The sequence below is a fragment of the Panthera pardus genome, unplaced genomic scaffold, assembly GCF_024362965.1.
Source record: "Panthera pardus isolate Hobbes unplaced genomic scaffold, ASM2436296v1 HiC_scaffold_17, whole genome shotgun sequence".
Lineage (NCBI taxonomy): Eukaryota > Metazoa > Chordata > Mammalia > Carnivora > Felidae > Panthera > Panthera pardus.
The window spans coordinates 148,619,655-148,643,795 of NW_026526732.1; the positions used below are offsets into that span (position 1 = coordinate 148,619,655).

The window sequence follows — 24,141 nt, forward strand, 5'->3', positions numbered from 1 at the left end:
CCTTTATGTCAAGCACTATTATGTCTTATAGTAGAGGAATTAAGCTAATAATTGCAAGTGAAACTCAGTGGCATTCACAAGAATTAATCATTTAAAAACAGACATCTTCCCAGGGTTATTTCTAAGTCCTGAGGTAAGGATGATGCAGTGTTGGTATGGAAAGTTGTCCTCAAATTTCCACCATTGACTCCCACTATATGCCTTGATGATGACTATTCTTTTCACAACATCACTCTCCTCTTGCTATATCATTCCACGCCAGCATTTTAGGTAGCAAAATTCCTTCCAATATTTGAGCCTTACAAGGCCTACCTCTTCTTACCTTGGGTGACTTTCCTTTGCTGCTTCTGTGTTATTTTGGGAGAGGGAAGTCTGTGGCACAGCAGCCATTCTGGGAACCAGAGGTAAAGTGGGGCACTTGCCACATTTACCTAACAGATACATAGAAAGAGTAAAGAGATGCTTGGCAATGTTTAATTATTTTTCTCTCTTCTTTGAAGCTCTCATTCTCCACAGTGGAAAGACTCTTCATCTACACTGAAGGATGAAGGAGAAAAAATCTTATATTAGAGATAACAGCATCAAGTTAGGTGCCAAAATATGGGCTTATGATAACAGGGAGGAGAAGACACTTCAGGAAAAAAAAAATCAGCTCAAATCTTGTTATATCATAATATCAGAAATGCTTATATTTTATACTGAAATGAACATCTAAAATTAAATTTTAAATTATTCTGGAGAATTCCTGAATCCCTGAGAATGTCTCTGCAGAACCCCAGGGGGACTTGTACTTTGATTAAAAAACTGACTTAGGAGAATTTAAAGGAAAATCTAACCTAAACAAGAATACACACCCCCCCCCCAAAAAAAAATGTGCTTCTGGCCTTTATTGTTATAATTTTTGTGTCCAAGCATTTGGTTGAGAAGCTTATTAAATTTCCTTAGTATCTGAGAGTCAATATCTGACTCAGCAAAAAGGGACAAAGAGCCAAGATGAAAAGAGCAGTAAACTTGCACATATGAGACCTTGGCTGGGTGCTGTGAAGCTGGGGAGGGTAATCCCTTTCTGGCCTCTGTTTTCTCCCCAGGAAAAGGAAGGATGGGACATTTGCTATTCAGTCTTTCTTCTAACTCTAAGCCCTAGCAAACTGCATTCAGGTGCAAACCTGACACTAAGTGGGGGGGGGGGGGGGGGAGGGAGACCCCTGATATACGGGAGGTGGAAGGAAGGGTGAGGACAGACCACCAGTGCCAGGGGCTGTGTGAGGACCTGCCAGAGACAGCGCACACTTAGTGTGTCAAATGGGGCCCAGTAGTAGTGCCATGGCTTTCAGGGGTTGGTGGAGTGCTAATGTCACAGTTTTGGCTGCAACTAAACCCAGTCAAAGTCCACTCGTCTGAGTTTCACTTTTCCGGGGATTTCAGCTGGTAGGAGGTGAAAATGCTATTCTGATTGCAATCCATTTTCAGGGTGGGCCTCCAGGACCCGGCTGTCCCTTGAGCTTGGGTGAAGTGGCACAAATCCCCCTTCACCCTAAGCCAGGGGTACCTGGGGCCACCTCCATGCCGTCTGGCTGTCCCTCAGTTCTCCCTCGGTCAGCACCCCAGGACCCTGACCTGCCTTTGGACACCTGCACGTGGATGAAGGGTACACCTGAGACCAACTGAGAAGACCCAGCAGCCCCCAGCCTCACCCTGAAGGAGAAAAGAGACACGTGAGTGGCTTGCTGCGTCCCTGGCCGGGATGGCCAGGGGAAGTTGGGGAAGTCGACTAAGATGAGGAAATGGGATATGTGGACAGTCAGCGCCCACAGCGAAATTCTGCCGCTTGCCCTAATACCTTTCACTTGCATCTGACACTCATACCCAACTCCGTGCTTTTCAAAGTCCTACTGTAGTTTATGTGATCCTTATAGTACTGCTGTGCTGCAGGCCGGGTGAGGGCACTAGATTAAACTCAGAACAGCAGGATCACGTTATTAACTTGTGCGTGATGTTGTGCTTGTGTCTCTGGGCCTCACTTGTCTGTCGTGGCGATGATACAGCTGAACAAATGTTAGGAATGAGTATCTCCATCAGAGATGAGAGAATGGAGAAGTTCAAGAAAATAGAGTGAGATTCTCAAGGTCATAGAAGTAAACACAAAGTCACTTTGTCTCCTAGAATTCTTATTTTACCTTGCTTTCCCTCTATAAAAATGTGTAACATATCATCAGTTATATCTATTTTTAAAACTTATATAGATATATAAACTTCAAACTTTGTGGGCTGAATAAATTTATTCTCACTAGTTAATTACTGTAATTACTTGGCATTTTGCGAATTTAACATTTGATGTCTTTTACTGAAAAAACCAAACCAAAACAAAAAAAAAACCTCTAATGACCCAAATATATAGTAATTTGTCATTTTCTTTGGTGTGAATTTTAACAGTGCACACATAGGTCTCAGAATTCGGACTTGTTACTCACCAAATTCGTCAACACAAACTGCCACTTACCACTCATTTATCATTGCAGCTTAATACTTATACTTTATCCAGAAAATTAAATGAAACATAGGCTTTTAAGAATTCGATGATACATACACAAATTAGACCACATCTCTTGGGAATACCAAAGTTTACCATATTTAGTAGCAATGGCAATTTCATAAGGTTCCTGGCCTATGTTCAAATGGTAAAATTGAGATGTAAAAAACCTTGTAATAAAAATGTTTTCATTTAAAGTTTGCAATGTAAGTCCATGTATTTATATACAAAAAATCTGCCAGAGATTTTCCGCACACTGACAGCAGATGGTCCATGACAGTGTTTTCCCTCGGCACTGTTGACATTTTAAGTTGGATAATTCTTTCCTGTGAATTGTATGATGTTTAGCAGCTCATCGGGTGCCCCCTTCCCCCAGTTGTGACCACCAAAAATTTCTGCAGACATTGCCAAAGACTCTCTAAGGGCAAGATTGTTACCTTTCCCATTCAGAACCCTGGCCTAAGGCAGTCATTCTCTCCATTTATACTCGCTCATGAATTTCTCTCTGAGCACCAGTGAAGGTTAAGACACATTTTCACCATTCTCTTCAAAAGTCTCAGGGGCATCAGGGTGTCTCAGTCAGTTAAGCATCTGACTTCAGCTCCGGTCAGGATCTCATGGTTCGTGATTTCCAGACCTGCGTTGGGCTCTGTGCTGACAGCTGGGAGTCTGGAGCCTGCTGGGGATTCTGTGTCTCCCTCTCTCTCTACCCCTCCCCCACTCACGGTCTGTCTTTCCCTCTCTCTCAAAAATAAATAAACGTTAAAATTTTTTTGAAAGCTTCATTAATTTGGGCAGTTTTTTTCTAGTTGCATTTGTAGGTTTCCCCCCTGCTTTAACGTGAAAGGCCTAAAGGAACACAAATCTATAAACTGATTTGTAGCAAGTGCGGGTCCTTCTTAGTTCACATGACTGAGCCATGGTGCTTAGCATGAACTTGACAGGCTTCATTTGCTCTTTCTTGGCAAAACAAAATGTATCTGCTTTTCACAAGAGGGGGCATCGGCAATCTCCTTCATTCGGAGGGGAAGTGACTGATAATGTTTCAAGCAGCGAGCAACAGATGGTCTATGCAGTCTTCTAACACCTGGCCCCATTTTCATATTGATACTTGAGAGCTCTTTTAGATCTTCATGTTGTGACTAGGCTTGTATCAGTTTCCCCAAAGGTATTTACATTTTTTTAATGTTTATTTCTTTTTGAGAGAGATAGAGACAGAGTGCGATCAGGGGAGGGGCAGAGAGAGAGAAAGAGAGAAAGAGAGAGACAGAGACACAGAATTTGAAGCAGGCTCCAGGCTCTGAGTTGTCAGCACAGAGCCCACAGCGGGGCTTGAAGTCACAAGCCCGAAGAGCATGTTCTGGGCCAGAGTCTGACACTTTACTGACTGAGCCAGCCAGGCACCCCCTCCCTAAAGATGTTTTAGATGAAAGTGTGCATCATTTTAAACAACGAACAGTCATAATAAAGTATAAATCATCTCCGGAAACACTTGGTTTATAATCTCTATTTGAGTGAATGTTGCTTTCCCTGCCCTGTAGAATCGTAACTGGCATTAGTTTCTGGGGAAAGAGAAGCAATAACTAGTTTATTGTCACTCCTAAGCAGGTTCTTCCAGTTTGGTGTGAAGCAATAAGATATTTGATGTGTCAGATGGAATGAGTCTTATGCTGCTTTCACTCTGAATTTTTCAGTTTTCAGAACTAAAGCTAGCCTTCTATTTTTGTCCTAGTAATTTTAAAGCTTTTTAGTTGGTGGAAGTATTTTTATAATGCTGGTACAATGGGCATGTTGGGTTCGCCAACCTCTGCAGTTGCGCTATTTCTTATACTTATTCCTGTGTATTTCAAGATGACACTGAAAGGCCATTTAGGGTGGTTTCCTTGGCGGTCTCCTTCTGTAGCCCTATTTCCACCACTCTGTCCTTCATTTTCCAAAGCGTGTCCTGCCCCTGGGTTCTCCCAAGGCACTAGCAATGGCTTCCTGGCTGCAGAGTGAGGATGCGGAGCCCAAATGTCCATCGATGGATGAATGGATAAAGAAGATGTGGTATATATATATATATACAGTGGAGTATTACTTGGCAATCAAAAAGAATGAAATCTTGCCATTTGCAACTACGTGGATGGAACTGGAGGGTATTATGCTAAGTGAAATTAGTCACAGAAAGACAAAAATCATATAACTTCACTCATATGAGGACTTTAAGAGACAAAACAGGTGAACATAAGGGAAGGGAAACAAAAATAATATAAAAACAGGGAGGGGGACAAAACATAAAAGACTCATAAATATGGAGAAGAAACTGAGGGTTGCTGGAGGGGTGGTGGGAGGGCAGATGGACTAAATGGGTAAGGGGCATTAAGGAATCTACTCCTGAAATCATTGCTTCACTATATGCTAACTAATTTGTATGTAAATTTTAAAAAATTAAAATTAAAATTAAAAAAAATTTTCTACGTGCTCAGAATAAATGGACCTTAGGAGATTTTTTTAAAACATGGAAATATTATTGTCCCTTTAGCTCAGGAGGGCTTTTCATTTCAATCAGAAATCTTCCCTCAGGCCTAAAAAATTGATTGAAGTACCTCACCTGACGTAAGGGGTCAGAAATGAACGGTAACTGCAGAGAAATGGTGTCAAGTCCGTTTCCTTGTTTGATTGTGGAGGAGTTGATGTTGATTCCTTGTTGTGACTGTGTAATTATTGGAACCCACAGAGTGAGTTTGCTCCATGACAGTGTACTCATATTTTTCTCCTGTGTTTGCTCCAGGGAGAATGGTGGATTTTCCAGGATACAGTCTATCTGGTGTGGTTGCCTCTTTCTTCTTCGTACTGTTCACCATGAGGCAGCCAGGTACGATGAATGCCCTTGTTCCTTTTACTGTATGCCCAAATGTCCCAGCGATACAGTCAACATGCAGAGTTCCAAGTCAAAAGGGCTAGGACAATATTAGGACTGGGGATCCAGGAACCAAAGCATCTATGTTCCAAAAAGGGTCCTCAACTTCCAGCTGTGCTATCTTTGGGAAGTTACTTGAGTACCTTCTCCCTTAGTTTCCTTGTCTCTATGATAAGAATAACAGTATATCTGTGTCTTATAGGCTAGGACAGACTTTAGGATTAAATGAGGCTTCACATAAAATACTACCAGGAACGCATTAAGATATTCATCCACCTTCCTGCTTCCATGCAAGACAGCACTTTGGAGACAAGACAATCGACTGCTTCTTAGCATAAATTAAACAGCATGAAAATACTTGGAAACAAGAAATAGAAGAGATTTCCAAGAAATGGATTTTGAAATCTCAGTAGCTGAATTGTATCTTTAAAAAAGATTATGGGGGCACCTGGGTGGCTCAGTCGGTTAAGCATCCGACTTCAGCTCAGGTCACGATCTTGCGGTCCGTGAGTTCGAGCCCCGAATCGGGCTCTGTGCTGACAGCTCAGAGCCTGGAGCCTGCTTTGGATTCTGTGTCTCCCTCTTTCTCTGACCCTCCCCTGTTCATGCTCTGTCTCTCCCTGTCTCAAAAATAAAATAAACATAAAAAAAATAATAAAAAAATAAAAAAGATTATGAAAATTAGGTGTCAGAGGGAAATGTCAGAGGCCCAAGGAAAATGCAGCATGCAGAAGTGGAAAACATATTAGACAGGGCACCAGAAGGCACAGGCACCAGACTGATTGCTGCCAGAAATTATGTGATGTGACGTGGGGATGCTCTGCCCTCTGTGTAATGCAATTTCTTAACCTGTAAAAGATGTCAACTAGATGGAATGAGTTCAGATCTAGCTTCATATTTGGATTCCATAAATGAAGAACACAAGCACATCTCCATTCAGTTCTATAGTGATTTTTGACGTGATATTGATCAGCAAGTGAGGAAGTTGAAGTTCCTTTTTAAGATGATTGGATGTGGCAGAGAAAGTGAAAATGGCCCCAGAGCATTTTAGGATAAGAAAGAATATAATAACATGACTTATGAGATTATTAAACTTAACAACAAATAGAATTATTAAATATCTCTTCAATTTGTAGATAACAACAAAGAGGTCAAGCATGACTCAAAATTTGATTAAAAGGCTCAGACTCTCTAGACAAAACACTGCCCTTACTCTACCACAAAATGCCCTTGAAAAAACTGAATTGTACATACATAGCTCCAGTAACTGGAATCTTGCCTACTCCAGACCAAAAATTGTTTAAAGTTAAAAAATAATCCCAGTTCCTTACCTAGGACCAGAGCAATCCTGAAAAGCTGAAAAATCTAATGAATGAATTTATTACCTAAATTTTAGGAAAAATGATTATGAAAGCAGTCACTAACAGTATAGAGTAAAATCACTAACTATAAAATAAATTACTATAAAATCTAAAATAAATCACTGACAATGTTCCCAATGTGAAAAATCAATTTATACATTAACTTATTTGAGAATAAAAACAACCCAGAAATTGTAGCTTTAGTATCTTAAAGGAGAAGAACTTGAGATTCCAAATCTCAAATCTCACTGGATATAGTGGCTTTGCCCCCAAAATCACACAGCTGGTGACAGATATAGTACTGACACTCAATTTTTTTCAACTGCATGTTCTCCTCAATACACAAAATTGTCTTTTTAACAGCAAAATGTGCAAATATCATGCCAGATTTCTTTAAAACACTGAAAATAAAACCCTTCCTTCTCCAGGTGCCTCCATTTTGATAGGTTGGACATCCCAAAGCAAGCATATTAATCTTCCAACTGACATTTCCCAATTTCTCTTTTTCACTCTGTTTTGTAGATAGCTGGAGAGTGATTGGTCCTGCACATCCTATACTGGCTAGGATTGGGGAAGATGCTCTACTCACCTGTCAAATCCTTCCCAAGAGGGCCGTGATGCCCACAAAGATGACATGGTACCGCTCAGATCCCAACGCAGTTGTGTTTGCACAGTGGGATGGAGCTGATGTGACCGAAATGCAAATGGAGGAGTATAGAGAAAGGGTAGAGTGGATAAAGGATGATGTTCCTGAGGGAAGTGTGACTCTGAAGATAAACAACATTCGACCATCTGATAATGGGCAATACTGGTGCTGCTTCCAAGAGAAGAACTATTATGAAGAAACAAGCTTGTTGCTTGAAGTAGCAGGTGAATATCTTGGAAAAGACAGAGTCTTGGAAGGAGAGCTTTATTAACTTGTGGTAAGCTTATTGCCAGTTGAAGAATTACCTTCTAATCATCAAGGCAATTCCTAATGCCCAGTCCTCTTCATTTGAAGAGGAATGCCTTCATTTGAAGGCAGATAGTTCTGAAGTCTTCAAAGCAAGCTCACCTAAAGCAGTCTTCTCAAATTTAACTTACACGGTTTTGACTATTCTTGACAATGGAATGGCAATCTGTGACATCCGGTCATTAACAGTTTTTTCTGAGCCACAGATTTGTGGTATATCAGGCCAATGTGTTAGGGTAAGTCAATCACTGAGTGAGTAAGTCTAGCTGATTGCCCAGCAGTCATATCTCAATGGAATGGGTTGTTCTCTACCCGACCTCCAATATGCAGTAAATTAAATGTGAAAATTGTGTTTCATTGTGGAATGCCCCCCAGTTAGAAAACTAGTGCTGAGAACAAAGTGGTTAAGAACTTTGTGCTTTTATGGAGACTACCAAATATTAGTGTTCAATGAATTGAGGACTTCCAGATGCATTTGGACATACCCACTGTGATGCTCTTGTATTAGCAAAGTGAGAAACAGTTGAGAAAAAGGGGATGATTGACCAAACGATTTGTGCTAGGGAAAAAAACACGCATCTGAAAAGTAAATAATCATTTGGTTCCCTGACAGGATTAACTCCCTCATATGCTAATGAGAAAATCAGGCAAATCCACTTATCTTCTCAGGGAAATAGTTCTCTGGAGATGTTACCATCTCTGACTCACACTAAAAATGTTCCCTAACACTGTTTTTTCTTAATACCTACAACTACGATCATTATTTTTATGTTCTAGGTGATTGAAGATGGATGAAAGAGCATATGTATTTCTGAGATGTGAAGAGAGGGAGGCAGCTGTTCACTATCAGGAACCTTTGAAAATAAGCCACACATTTCCTAGGGCTCTAGGTGAAGGGAGTGAGTCTCTTTCCCCTAGCAAGTGATAGAGTCAGAATTATCATCTATGGGGACCCCTTTGTTTGGGTTTGAGAGTGATGTTGGATAAAGAAAGAATTTCATGATTACATATAACTGGGATTTCTCAAAAACATTTTCCCATTTACTGGAAGGAAGATTTAGAAACAAGAGCTCCTCATGGGGCATTCCATTCTACATGTGCAGGTTATCTACTTGCTCCCCAAGGTCACAATCACCAACAGAAAGAATGTGAAGAATAGTCCCCATGTAGATTATTTCTGGCTTTATATTAAACATTCTAATTAATCAGAGTCAAGGTATCATCTAAAATGTCGGACAGAGTTTGTGGCATTGGGAAGCTCAATGAATAAATTATAACACCTCTTTGCTGGCAGTACTAGTGACATAAGCAAAATGTCGTTATGTCCCTTTCTCTATTCTCCTCCTGTCTGGATCTGAAGAAAAATACGTATGCTAAAGTTTATACATCCAGACTGGAGAACAAAGTGAATATGAACTCCAGTTTGAATGCGAAGAAGATTTTGGGCTACTTCTTGCTCCCCAGACCTATGAACTCTTGCCCCCTCCCTATAAGCCATGTCACTGGGATCTCAGTTTCTATGATTTGTGCCTCCCTGGGTTCCAGGCCTCAGGGCTGTGTCTTCCTTCCACAGGTGTGGGATCTTCCCCTTACATCCACATGGAGGGACCTATAGAAAGTGGAGTCCAGCTTGTGTGCACTGCAAAAGGCTGGTTCCCAGAGCCCCAGGTCTATTGGGAAGATGCCACAGGAAAGAAGTTGCTGTCTGTCTCTGAGCATTCCATCCAAGATGAGAACGGCCTGTTCTATGTGGAAGCCACTCTTGTGGTGAGGAATGCCTCTTTGGAGACCGTGTCCTGCTTCATCCACAACCCTATCCTCAATGAGGAGAAGAGCTCAGTCATCTCCATTCCAGGTCAGAGCTCTGCCTCTAGGACTAATGTGCTCAGATTAACAAGAAAGGTTCAAGGGACTGTTCCTTAGCACTGAATATTCTTTTTATCAAGGAAAATATCTAAAATTTAATAATATGTATTAAAAGGTATAAACTACTAATGGTTGGAATTTTGATTGAATACTTTGATTGAATAGCTATTGTGAATGATATTCCAGTTATTTTCAAGTTCTACCTTTTCTTTTTGAATTAATTTTCTTTACTCACAAGTATGCATCACATGACAAAGAAAATAAAACTATGTTCTTTCAATTAAAATGTTTTCCTATGCCACATTGTGCCAATTACTTCTGGAAACCTATCATGTGATGATTATCAGAGATGGAGACAACTATTTACATAATAGCATCTTATCTATAACCTTATTTATAAATAGCAACAAAAACAGCAAAAAAGGCACAATACAACAGTGGAGTGTTGTGTCTTATGTTATTATAAATTATAGTATTGATGCAAAATGATATTTTCAAATGATTTTAATGGTTGAAAAATCCTCATGATGGACTATTAATGATGAAGATTATACCTATCTACCTACTTACGTATCTATCTATCTATAAACATTTACAATCATGTGAAGAATAATGGCTTTTAAATAACTTAAAACAGCACTAAGACTTTGGGACACTTTCTTATATTTAGATATTAGGATATAGTTATTATTACTCATATAAATGGATATGTGAAAGAATTTAAAGTAAACATTACATGTGAATTTTTTTTGTCTTTTTTAAAATGTTTATTTATTTTTGAGAATGAGAGACAGAGTGTGAGCAGGGGAGGGGCAGAGAGAGAGGGAGACACAGAATCCAAAGCAGGCTCCAGGCTCTGAGCTGTCAGCACAGAGCCTGACGTAGGCCTCGAACCCACAAACTGTGAGATCATAACCTGAGCTGAAGTCAGCCCCTTAACTGACTGAGCCACCCAGGGGCCCCCACATGTGAATGTTAAAAGGAGCTGAATATATATATTACATGCTTTATATATATAAATGCTTTATATATATGTTTAATCTGTCGGTTTGGAATTTGAGGTAATAATTGTGTATGCCCATATATTTTTATACTTTCCATGCACTTATAAGAAGAATATGTATTATTTTTATAAGATATTAAATTTCAATATGTTAAATATCAGGAAAAACAAACAATTTTTTGTGTGTGCAAAAAAAAAGGAAACACAGCTGGATCACAAAATGATCTATGGGAAAGAATATTTTTCTGCATTTAATTTCTTTTTTATAAATTCAGCTTTTCAATTCAAAGTAGAACTTTTTTCTTTTCTTTTCTTTTCCTTTTCTTTTCTTTTTTTCTTTTCTTTTAATAGTTTCTCTCCTTTCCTTAGATCAAATTCTTTAATATATTATTTTCATTCTTTTTACAGAGAAACTCCAGAATGAGCTAGGTAAGTAGACATTGGATGCACAAATGTAGAAAAGACTTTGCCTCCCCAAAGGAAAGTGGTAATCCCTGGACAAAGCCAGCAGGAGCTACCATGACAGCTCGTGATCCAGATGAGAAACTGAGGCACGACTTTACCAAGTATCAAGTTCAGTTACTACCAAAGGTGACTAGCCAAATGCAGGCCTCCACAGCCTCCTTCAGGCACCATTGCACAGTGTAACCTTTGACTTTAAGTGTTCACAGGGACCCCAGTGAGCTTCAGATAGACACCCGTAAGGGGCACAAACATAATCTCGGCTCTATTTGACTGGAGGAAAGGGTGGTGCCATTGTGTCTAAGGAATGGTATAGGACAGGTGGTGGGGCTCTGGAGGTCCTTTTAAAATATTTTAGTGTGAAGGGGCAGTGTCATGGTAACTGGAAGTCACTACCCATCACCTTAACCCTCTGGCCTGCTATGGTTTCTGCACCTTCTCCTCACCCCAGTGGATGGGAGCCTCATCACTATTGGATGGGAGCCATTACTTTCCCAGATCAGGCTGGAACAATGTGCTGGGTCAATCAATCATTTCCTGTTTTTCTGTTTCTTTTTTTTACTTAGTAGTTGGACTGCAGTATTATTATTTTACTGTACTTAAGATAAAGATAAATGGTTTAAAAAGTAACCAACTGATATTTGAGTCTCTTTCAGTTTTTCCTTTACTTCCTACCATCTTCTTCCTTTCTGTGATGTCTTCTCCCAAACCATGATAACCAGCCTGCTCCCTGCCCAGATGCATATGTATCACTTATTTTTTCCATCAATATCCTGCTCTCTCTCAAATCACCAGTTACAGGAATGTGTGTGTGTGTGTGTGTGTGTGTGTGTGTGTGCCTACGTGCACATTAGATGAGCTTAAGCATACTTTTCAGTCCATGTAGGAATTTTTGAGGAAAATCATGGTGGCAAACACACCTCAATCTCTGCCAGAGTCTAGTGTGACACTTTCGACCCTAGGAGCCATAAAGATAAAGGGAAGGGCCTTGGGAAGGTCAAAGGTAATGCCACAATCTGAGGAGAACTTCACCCCTGTGAGTCTTACCTTCTAAGTTAGATCCCTTTCTGCCTGGGTGGTATCTGCTTATGAGCAGTCAGAAACCTTAACCAACAAAACTTGTTAGTTACAGATCAGAAAGTCAAGCCAGTGTTTGGGGCAGACTGACATATGTCCTTCTCTGTCCCCCAGGAAGACTTTAGGTAAAGAGTCACTCCTCCAAGTTATCTGAATCTATTTGACATGTCCATTGCAGACCCAGCACACAAAATGCAATCTGATGTTGTGCTGTTCCTAGTTGTGCTGACCTTCTGGGACCACAGTAAAACATGATGAAAATATGGAGCTCCCCTGGCTTCCTGTCAGGTGGGGATTACAGGGCTGCACCTTCAGGAGCTTTGAGGGTTGGTGATCATCATTGGTCTCTATTTTCCTCATCTTCAGAATGAACGTGTTGAATTTAATCTCTAATGTAGTGTCAGGCCCTAAGAGTCTGGATATGATATGATACAATTAACTTAATATTATATAATATCTATATCTATATCTATATATAGTTCACTTAATTGAATATGCTGATTGAAAGAGGATTACATGACATATGATGGGATTATCAGTTTTTAAGGAATTGGTGTATTATGCAGTAAACTGCACTCTCCAGAGAATATTTAATTTTCAGTGAATATCCAGAGGGCATTTCAGTAACGTACATACAATACCACCAAATAAAACAAAACAACATATGTCATCACAAATTGTGTGGAAGGATATGGACAAAACTATATAGAGAAAGGGAATTATGCAGAGCTTCTCACAAGGAACTTGTATTCTAGTAGAATATCAATTATTAACAGATTGCACTACATGATTTTTTTCCTGCACTTTAAACTTTATTTTTTACTTGGATATTGGAAAAACAGGAGTTTCATATATGTATGATACACCTACTCATACGGGTAATAGAGATAAGGAAATCGTCTGTTTTATTAAGCAATTTACTGTAAAATACATGGATAGAGAAAGAGCAGCAGACTAATCCCTAGTTCATTTTTTCTGACTCCTACTTTTCCCTTAAGATTTTAAAAGATATATATGCAATGGAGATAATATTATTTTAGGTAAAATTGAAGGATAAAGCAAACAAAATGCTGGAAATAACTGGGAGTCAAATTTTAGCTAGAATAGAAAGGAATAATCTGAAAATTAGGATTGTGTTGACAGAAAGTTTCCTTTCTAAAGAAGTACCTGGCAGATTTTGGCTAATTACATAGTGAGGACATTTTTGCCATCAACTCCCATCCAGACAATATATGAATTTATGCCTGTGTTTCTATTATAAATGATCACAACCTATGTGAAAACATTTTTACCACTTGATAGAAAAGGTTGACTCTCAATTTAGAACAAAGCAAAACTGGCATGGTCAGAGCCTGATGAACTGGAAGTGTAACATAGCTTGGGTCCAGGAAAGCCACCAGAGAATATCTCCCATTTTCACAATGGGAGGATTAGGACTCTTTTGTGTATTTGTTGTTGTTTTATGTTTTGTATTTTAACAACCTCCCCAATTCTTGATCTTATAATGCTTCTCAAAATATTCTGATGACATTGAACCTGATGTGTGTTTAGAACTCCACATATGTGGGACCTCAGGGAACTAAAATATAACACCTTATAAGGTGTTATAAAAAGCAAACCAGGGGAAGGTTTCTTGATATTTCATTACTAAAAATCCACCTGACACTCCTTCTTATCCCTTCTCATTATCAAGCCAGAAAGAATGGTTACAGTGCCCTTGAGTCTCACGGTCTGCATGTCTCCACTCACATTGTTTGATCATCCAAGAGGTTTATATAGATTTTTGTGTATAACTCCAGAACAATCTTATTATTTTGATAGTGATATACTTATTTTACAGTTTAAGAAACTGAGGCATACACAGATTGAGTAGTTTAAAGAGGTCATATAGATGTGAAGTTATAAAATACTAATTTTATTCTAGAAGTATTAATTGCAAAATTATTTTATTGGGGTGTAATCTGAATAAAATTATAAGTAAGGGCAGGTGTGGGTTCCATTAGTAGTTCTTTTTTTTTTCAGACTGACACACATCATGGGATGGTTCTACCTTGGACAGGGACAGCCTCTATCCTGATTCCACCAAACTTCCCCCTCTCTAAAGGATGACCTTGTGGCTCACAGCTTCCTTGGGATGCCCATGGGTTCTAAACACCACTGGAGATGTTCTTACTGATGGCACTATTTGTTTCATTTTGTTTCTTTCATTGTGTTTTGTCTGCTGTATTTCATAGCTTCCTTAAAAGTGATTGGACCTTCCCAGCCCATCCTTGTCAGAGTGGGAGAAGACATACAATTAACCTGTTGTCTGTCCCCCAAGACTAATGCACAAAGCATGGAGGTGAGGTGGCTCCAATCACACCATTATCCTGCTGTTTATGTGTATGTGGATGGGGAACATGTGACTGAAGAGCAGATGACAGAATATAGAGGGAGAACAACCTTGGTGAGTGATGCCATCAATGAGGGGAGACTGACCCTGCAGATACACAACGCCACAACGTCAGATAATGGGCAGTACCGGTGCCGTTTTGAAAAAGATGGTGTCTACCAGGAGGCCAGTTTGGATCTGAAGATAGTAGGTAAGGATTCCAGATGTTTTGGTTTCAACCTCCGTTCCTACTGCTTTAACATGCTAGTTCCTGGAAATTTCCCTGGTACCTGAAATTTTCTGAATGACCATTCATTTGTCAAATTTATATTGAACACTCTGATGCACAGGAACTGTAGTACATACTTATAAGTTCACAAACTCAAATGAACCAGATTTAATTCTCTGGGTATAAAATCTGTGCACTTACCAGGATCTCCATAAAATGACCACATGTTTACTAAAATTGGAGAATTTTACTCCATAACTTTACACAAAACTAATTATTTCACAGAGTGTTATTAAAATTCTGGAAAATGTGTAGTTACTAGGAAGTATAACTGTGCGAAGATTAAACTAGATCCACATATCAGTTAAAATAATAAGTATCAACAGAATTGGCAGGATGGAAGAGGAAAGACAAAATCACTCCCTGAATGATAATTTCCCACTGCTTATATTGTGAGTTAGAATTGATTTTTCAAGGTTAGCAAATGCCATTGAAGACACAGGTCAACATCTTAGATAATTGATTTGTTTCTCTCATTGATTTTGTGTCTCCGTTCATAAACATATTCATGACACATCCATAGGGGCACACGTTGGGAAGTTAAATGGACTCCATCATTTTCTGCCACTGGACACACATATTTCTAAAATCTTGATCTTTAAGAATATTCTCTTAATCATTTTCTTTTATGCTGTCCATGAGATTTGTGTCATGGTCAAACTTATTTTGTTCACAGATACAGAAAAGATTGGATTTAAAATTTATTGTTCCTCTGACTCTCACTGAGGATTGAATTTAGGAAGACAAAAAATAAAAAACAAAACAATAAACCACTCCAGCCAATGTCATCTCTCAGTGGAATATAATTCCACTATAAGCTTTATTCTCTTCCCAAACCTTTGACTTGCCAAGCTCTTTCCTCTCAGTGAAGTTACTGCCCATATAACCACTTGGCAGATACTTGAGGTTTTGTTCCTTGATCTTTATTCCCCAGGTCTAGGTTCTTCCCCTCTGATTACCATAATAGGACAGAAGGATGGAGAAATAGAGTTGATGTGCAGTTCAGAAGGGTGGTTCCCACAGCCCCATGTGCAGTGGAAGGACATGGAAGCAAAGATAATACCATCATTTTCAGAGGTTCTGACTCAAGGAAGTCATGGGCTTTTCCATGTGAAGACATCTCTATTGGTCACAAACAGCTTTATTGTGAATGTAACCTGCTCCATTAGCAACCCCCTTCTTGGTGAGGAGAAAATGGCAACTTTTTCTCTCTCAGGTTGGTGACTCCATGTGTTCCTCTCAGCTGTGGAAAATAAATATGAAGACAAATGCAGACTTACTTATTTTATTGCTCTACCATATTTTAATTTTTATTTTATTCTCTCTGATAAAATCTCCACTATCTCTTGCAAAACTGGTCTTCAGGACACCTGGAGATCCTATCGATATCCCTTGACTAAAGTCCTAAGGTTATATTGTTGTGTATACACTGACTTTTAAGAATTGACTCTACTGTTACTCTAAGGACAAAGTCTTTTCTTCTGATGTAAAAACAATATCACTCTTGGTGTTCTTTTTTCTTTATTGTGGATTGTCTTCAGAATTAGAAACTAGTTTTCCTTAACATCATCTTCATGCCTGTGGATTAAATAATTTTATCCTTTTGTTATCCTCATTACTCCAGCGATGGTGATATAATTGGAAAAGAGAAGGGAGAGAAATGTGTGTGTGTGTGTGTGTGTGTGTGTGTGTGTGTGTGTGTGTATTTCTGACAGGAGCAAACAATAAAGCTAGCATAAACTTTGGGTCTCTCCTCAGCTTCTGCAGAGCAGGGAGGAACTGACCAGCTATCTCCTTGAGAGACCCACTTCTCATCCTCCTTTCTAGCCCAGGAGTTGTTCAGATAAAAAGAACAATCTTTGAATTTTCCCAGGTTCATGACTTAATGAGCTTATGGGTTTTCCATTTTAGAGTCCATGATGACTTTTTCATGGAAGACAGTGTTTATTTGTGGATTGCTTCTTGCTGCAGCTGTAGGCCTGGTCATGAGGAAGAGCTATAAAAAAGGTAAGTCAGGTAAATAGAAATGGTATGGAGCATACTTTGTAATGGGAACCTTGCTGTGCACTTTCCCTAGCCTCTCTTTTCAGCAACCGCATAGGGGAGGCTTTCAGTGAACATTCAGTAATTAATGAAACATAAGGTCCATGGTTTTACATTCATGTAATGGAGGATTGGTGTTGACTGATATCAGAGTTTACAGTGATAAAAGTAGCAAAAGAATTAAAAGACAATAATTGGATCCCACTATGAACATTCCCAAGTGATCTAGTTAAGGAGAGGATGAAAAAAGTAGCATAGTCATCTATGCTTTCAAGACTGATAGCTGAGACTTGACTGAGGTTCTGTTGGCATGAACATTTCACTAAGATCTTTAAAAATATGGTGACTCACTTATTGGTGGTTCTTGTTCTGTGGATAAAGGGCCCTTATGTGTTGACATAGAGATTGTTTTTTGTGCCCTATAAAGTTTCTTCACTTCAAATTTCTTATGTCACTGTAACTTTGGTTTGCCTGTTTGGATGTTAATGTAATGAAATTTATATTTTAAAATACTCTCCACATTGATTATTATCATAATGGATTTTCTTTCTCTATAATGAACATGACATTGGATCCAAATAGAGCTCACCCAGAATGATACTTTCTGAGGAGAACAAGCATGTGACCCCTGAACACTCATGCAGCCATACATCCTATGGAGATTTGACAACTTGCTCAATGTGCCAAGCCAGGAGGGGCTCATGTGAGGGAAGTGATACTGTGAGGTGGAGGTTGGGGACAAGACATTATGGGTCTCAGGTGTTGCCAAGGATAATGTAGCAAGGGAGTCATCCCTGTGTTACCTGAGAATGTGTTCAGGCAATGAGTCACTATAGAAACCAGTACGGGGCCATTACCTTTCTTCCAGGCGTCCTCTCCATGGCTCCAAGATGGGTCAGAATCTACCTTGAAGAGCCTCTGGATACCTTTCCTTTTATAATATGACCAACAAGTGCTCTATCTACACTTTTCCCCAAGTTTTCTTCTCTGAAACTACACTCCTTCTTCATTTTCATTCTTTGATCCTTTAATGTGGGTTCTCCTGACATCTTTCCTGCACCCATGAAATTTTGCAACATCTCCAAGGGAAATAACAACCTTGGATTCTGGAAACAAGGATTATATTCTAAGTCCCAGCTCTTCTCCTTTTACCAGCTGCTTGAAAGGTTTCACACCATCGTCAAGCTACCAAATCAAGATGCTTTAATGTCAGTCTGGCTTCAAATCTGATCTGGAGACTGATCCTTCAGAGAACTATCCTCTCCCAAGCTGTCTGATATCCTGCCACTCATCACAACCTGATATGTGATGACCAAAGATTCTTAGAAAATCCAATGGGAAATGCAATTAGGCCTATAGGAGGAAATGCAAAGAATTATTATTTGATATGTTTCTTTACGAAGGTGACAATTTTCCAAGTGGGGCCAAGTAAATGAAAAATACTGTTGAAAAGAGTAAGAGAAAATACAGCTAAATGGAAAGAGAAAATATGATCACTGAGATATAATCTTGAATATCATATGAAATGTGGAATTCCTGTTCCAGACTTTTTCAAAAAGTTAATAGAGAACTTGGAGTGAAAAAATGTTTCAGAAATTCTAGTCCAAGACAAATGCCATATGATTTAATTTATGTGTGGAATCCAAAAGCAAAACAAATGAATAAATAAACAAAAAGCAGAATCAGATCTATGAAAACAGAGAACAAACTGATGGTTACCATAGAGAAGGGGTAGGGGTATGAGCAAAATGGGTGAAGGGGAGTGGGAGACATAGGCTTCCAGTTATGGAATGAATAAGTACAAAAATTAAAGGTACACCATAGGAAATACAGTCAATAATATTACAATAGTATTGTATGGTGACATATGATGAGCATAGCATAATATACAGACTTGTTGAATCACTATGTTGTAAACCTGAAATTAATGTAACATTGTGTGTCAACTTTCCTCAAATAAAAAAAATTTAAGTAAAAGAAATTCTAGTTCAAGAAAAAAAATAATTTCTTTTCATTGTATCTATATGAGATGATAGATGTTAACTAAACCTAGTGTGGTAAACATTTCCACAATATATACAAAATGAATCATCATGCCGTGGACCTTACTCTTATATAGTGATATATGTCAATTATTTAACAATAAAAGGAAAAAAAGAGAAAAATTCATTGTGTCATGTATATGAAGGTATCAGTTTTATTTTTAGAGTAAAAAAAGTGCACAATTAAAATTTATAATTCCAAGATAAATGTACATAAGTGATAAATGCAACACATAGCAAAATTTGTTTAAAGTCATAGTGAATTAAAGAAGAGAAGCTACATGTGGAAGAGGAAAGACTCTGGAAAAGGGAAGACTTGGAAAAAGTCTTAAAGTCTTCTTAAGTGACAATGAAGAATACCTACTAATGGCACTCTGCTGCTTTTTAGGATGACACCATCACAGTAATCACTGTCCTTTGAAAATCATTCATTTGTTGCATCCTGGAGAGCCTCTTTTGGCTCATAGTATTTTTTTCTCTTTTTTTTTTTTTTTAAGTCATACATTTATGTTTGAAACTATGTATTATTCTCCCACTGGTATTTACACATTTATTTTACTTAGTTTTAAATTTTTCAGTTGTGAAATACACATAGCACAAAACTTATTCTTTTAGCCATTTTAAAGTATACAATTCAGTGGTATTTATGCCTTCATAATTTTGTGCAGCCATCTTCAGCATCCAGTTCCAGAATATTGTTCCAGAAGAAAACTCTATAACGATTAAGCAGTCACTATCCATATTCTCCTCTCCCCAGCCTTTGGAAACCACTAATCTCACTAATCTGCTTTCTGTCCCTATGAATTTGCCTATACTAGATATTTCATATAATTGGAATTGTAAAATATATGGATTTTTTTTTTTAGTGTCTGGCTTTTTTTTTTTTTTTTTTACTTAGCATAGTGTTTTTAAGGTTCATCCATGTTGTAGCATGTACCAGTACTTCATTCCTTTTTTCTGTTAAAAAATTTTATTTTTTTAAGAGCTGTTTTAGTTTTACTACAAAATTGAGTGGAAAATTCAGAGCATTCTCATATCCCTCCTCTCTTTCCTCACAATTTCCTCTACTATTAATACCTTGCACTGGTGTAGTACATTTGTTACAACAGATGAATTGATATTGATGCATTATTTCCAACTACAGTTCATAGGTAGGGTTCACATCAGGGTTCACTTTTTGTGTTGTACATTCTGTAGGGTTTGGCCAATGACTTACCATTTTTGGTACATTAATATACCCTGATATACTCTATATTTTGAAGACAAACTTATTAGTAGATATGTTAGTTTTGCCTTAAAATATTTTTAATGTTACTCTATTTTGATTTAATATAATTTAAAATATTTTGTCTAATAAAGTCTGAAAGTTAACTATCCCTTTATTTATTTATTTATTTTTTGTCTTCCTTCCTGATCAGTCTTTTTGCTTGTTAGTTTTATGTACTTGTGCCAGCCCTATATATAAACATATAGGTTTTCCCTAGGAAGGTCTCAAGAAAATGTGTTTTTTATCAGTCACATTCTTTCACTATGTATTAAGAAACCTGCTTTTCTTTAGCTCACCAAATTGGGGATTAATTTATTTTCTCAGTTCCAATGCCACTTGGGAAAATCATGGGGAAGGAGAATGATTGGTGGCTTGACTAAGACACCCCAATCATTGAGCCATCACTGTGGCTGATGGATGGATTGGTCATCAAGGATCCTGTTCCCTGACACTCCTGATGCATAGGTAGCTGGTCGTAGTCATGAAAAGCATGGGGACTCTCAGAAGAGATGTACAGATTGGATGGATCTCAGTTTAAAGGAGAGGACTGGAGGAAACCAGAGACTTTAAGTTCCATTAGGGCAGTGATTGTGTGTGTGTGTGTGTGTGTGTGTGTGTGTCCTCACAAAAAGTGACATATATTAGTTGATCAATAAGCATTTATGAAATAGAGGAATAGATTCATAAATAGGATATTTATAAGATATTTTATCTGTATAATGCACTGCGGTCAGCTGTAGAGATAAAGTGATTAGTAAGGCTGATTCCTGCCCTAAGATATTTTTTTTATTCTACTACAGTGTCTCTTTGTTTTTTGAATGTCTTATCATTCCTTTCTAGGCTCTATTCAGAATGGGATTGCCAGAGTGGTCCAGCAATAAATAATTAATTGATGGAGTCAGATGGTGAATTCAAGGTCACTACTTTGTCAGGAACTATGGGCTACTTGGAGATCCTTCATTGCTTGTTGATTTACTCATAGCAGAAATGAGGATATGATGGAGGATGCTACCCATCACATTTCTACAACTGTGATCCCAGCAGAATATTAGCCTTAATATTTCCTTTCATTGCCACCTGTAGCCTATGTTCTTTAAGATCTAAGCTTAGAAGGACAAAACCCATTAAAATGAGTGGAGGAATAGGGGCGCCTGGCTGGCTCAGTGGTGAAGCATATGACTCTTAATCTCAGAGTCCTGACTTCATTAGAGCTTACTTAACAACACCACCACAACAATGAAAACAACATTTCAGAGCCAGGGAGCTGCCCCCCAGGCCCACAGTGGGTCTGCCTGTCTGCCCAGCCTCTGCTGCAGCCATGGGAGTGCAGGAGGAGACCATCTCCCCTGGAGGTGGGTGAACCTTGTCCAAGCATGGTCAGACGTATGTGGTGTACTACCCAGTGATACTTGAAGATGGAAAAAAATTGTATTCTTCCCAGAATAGAAACAATCCCTTTACATTTATGCTAGGCATGTAGGAGGTGATCCGAGGTTGGAAAGAAAGGATTGCCCAGGTGAGTGTGGGTCAGAGAGTAAAATTGTCTCCCTAGACTACATCTACAGTGTGGTGCCACGGGGAACCCAGGCATCATCCCACCAAATGCTACTGTCCTCTTTTGCATGGAGCTTCTGAAACTGGAATGACAGGAATGACAGGGCCTCCTCCCCATTCTTAGATGTGTCATGGAGGGATCCAGTGCCTCCAGAAGCACATGTGAATCATATGGAGCTTTTTCTGACATTCCACAACACTCTGTATAAACATGACCCTGACTGAATATGTTCTGGCACCCAGCTCTTTGCTCTTTCCCTTTCTTCCCCTAAGTGTGTTGAACTAAACTATATGCCATAAATGTCGTTACTCATTTTATTTAGTTTTTGCTTTTGGGGTGAAGGTTCAGTTTCAGTCTTTTGGATCTAAGTTTCCATGTAAGTACTAGTCAAGTATTAACAGCACAGGTAATGGGTTAACTTTAGAATAGAAATTGGTGTGGGTTGGGTGGGGGAGAATGCAAGAATCTTTATTTTATTATTTTGGATGAAATTTTTATCTGTCATATAGTAAACATTCTTGCTGCTGCACTGCTAAGTCATAGCAGATTTGAGGTGTTATTGAGGGCCCGCTCTCCAAGTTGAGACATGTCCTTGGGTCAAATTAAAAGTCCTACCTAAAACTAAAGTGGGGAGTGGGAGATCCTTGCCTCCAATATACCATGCCAGTCTCCCGTTAAACCCTCTGCCTTTTTGTTTGTTTGGTTTTGGTTTTTTTAATATAATTTATTGTCAAGTTGGCTTACATATAACACCCAGTGCTCATCCCAACAAGTGCTCTCCTCAATGCCCATCACCCATTGTCCCCTCTCTCCCATCCCCCATCCACTCTCAGTTTGTTATCTGTATTCAAGAGTCTCTTGTGGTTTGCCTCCCTCCCTCTCAGTTTGTTTGTAATTAATTTTTTCCCCTTCCCTTCCCCCATGGTCTTCTGTTAAGTTTCTCAAGATCCACATATGAGTGAAAACATATGATATCTGTCCTTCTCTGATTGACTTATCTCACTCAGCATAATACCTTCCAGTTCCATCCATGTTGCTGCAAATGGCATGATTTCATTCTTTCTCATTGCCAAGTAGTATTCCATTGTATATATAAACCACATCTTCTTCATTCATTCATCATTCATCCATTCATCAGTTCATGGACATTTAGGCTCTTTCCATAACTTGGCTATTGTTGAATGTGCTGCTATAAACATTGGGGTACATGTGGCCCTATGCATCAGCACTCCTGTATCCCTTGGGTAAATTCCTAGCAGCGCTATTGCTGGGCCATAGGCAGATCATTCTCACTGAGTTGCTGGACACTACAGGTATCTGTGTCCAGGCTAGGAGGGACCTCTGAAACCTTTGTGGCCTGGCTTATCATTACTATTTTTTTTTTTTCCATCCTGTGGTTTTTCTAATGGATATTAAGGACTTTTGTAATTTCATAGCTATCCAAGCTCTACTTCCCCAATTGTAAGAACTTTAATCAAAAGTTTAAAATGAAAGGACACCTGGGTGGCCCAGTTGGCTGAGTGTCTGACTCTTGATTTTGGCTCAGGTCACCATGCTTCATGAGATTGAGCCCTGTGTCAGGCTCTGTGTTGATAACATGGAACCTGCTTGGGATGTTCTCTCTCCATCTGTCCTTGGCCCTCCCCCACTCTCTCTCTCTCAAAATAAACATTTTATTAAAATTTTTTTAACATTTTTATTTATTTTTGAGAGTTAGAGACAGAGTGCAAGCGGAGGAGGAGCAGAGAGAGAGGGAGACACACAGTCCGAAGCAGGTTCCAGGCTCCAAGCTGTCAGCACAGAACCCCACACAGGGATCAAACCCACAAACCATGAGATCATGACCTGAGCCAAATTCAGATGCTTAACCGATGGAGCCACTCAGGCATCCCAATAAACATTTTTTTTTTTTAAGTTTAAAGTGATGGGGCGTCTGGGTGGCTCAGTCAGTTAATTAGGTATCTGACTTCGACTCAGGTCATGATCTCATGGTCCGTCCATGGATTTGAGCCCTGTGTCGGGCTCTGTGCTAACAGCTGAGAGCCTGGAGATTGCTTTGGATTCTGTGTCTCCCTCTCTCTCTGCCCCTCCCCTGTTTGCCCCTCCCCCCCTCAAAAACAAATAAATGTTAAAAATTTTTTTTTAGAGTTTAAATTGAAGGTGCTGGTTATAGTCACCCAATGAAAGTCCAGACATCATGACAAACTCTTGAGTGTTGTCTTGAGAAAAGCTTCAGTGTCTCCTGGTTTTGGATGTTCAGCTACCCCTGCTGATCTGTTTCCTTGCTTTTCTTCCCCCCTCTCACCCTTTGCTGTCCTGTATAATGATTTGGTGAGAGAAATTATTGCTGTCTACCCACTCCCACCTCCCCACACTACATATGCATGTCAAGTTTTATTATTGCAATAAAAGTGCTTTTAT

The 24,141-nt window shown here is 39.0% G+C and overlaps 1 protein-coding gene and 1 pseudogene across 1 annotated transcript; both read left to right on the forward strand.

The window, feature by feature from the left end:
- Nucleotides 1-1,389: 1,389 nt before the first annotated feature.
- Nucleotides 1,390-18,609, forward strand: BTNL2 (butyrophilin like 2). The gene is made up of 9 exons (XM_019439107.2): nucleotides 1,390-1,715; nucleotides 5,304-5,387; nucleotides 7,316-7,663; nucleotides 9,319-9,600; nucleotides 11,023-11,043; nucleotides 14,388-14,735; nucleotides 15,748-16,029; nucleotides 16,725-16,820; nucleotides 18,012-18,609. The coding sequence occupies exons 2-9, from the start codon at nucleotides 5,309-5,311 to the stop codon at nucleotides 18,017-18,019; spliced, it is 1,464 nt and encodes a 487-aa protein (XP_019294652.1). The 5' UTR covers nucleotides 1,390-1,715; nucleotides 5,304-5,308; the 3' UTR covers nucleotides 18,020-18,609.
- A 2,874-nt stretch (nucleotides 18,610-21,483) lies between these two features.
- LOC109260709 (peptidyl-prolyl cis-trans isomerase FKBP1A-like) lies at nucleotides 21,484-22,006 on the forward strand (annotated as a pseudogene).
- The last annotated feature ends 2,135 nt before the right edge of the window (nucleotides 22,007-24,141 follow it).

Coding starts and splice junctions, on each gene's coding strand:
- BTNL2 (XM_019439107.2), top strand. CDS start 5,309: ATGGTGGATTTTCCAGGATACAGTCTATCTGGTGTGGTTGCCTCTTTC. Junction 9,601..11,022: donor CTCAGTCATCTCCATTCCAG/GTCAGAGCTCTG, acceptor TTCTTTTTACAG/AGAAACTCCAGAATGAGCTA. Junction 11,044..14,387: donor GAAACTCCAGAATGAGCTAG/GTAAGTAGACAT, acceptor TGTATTTCATAG/CTTCCTTAAAAGTGATTGGA.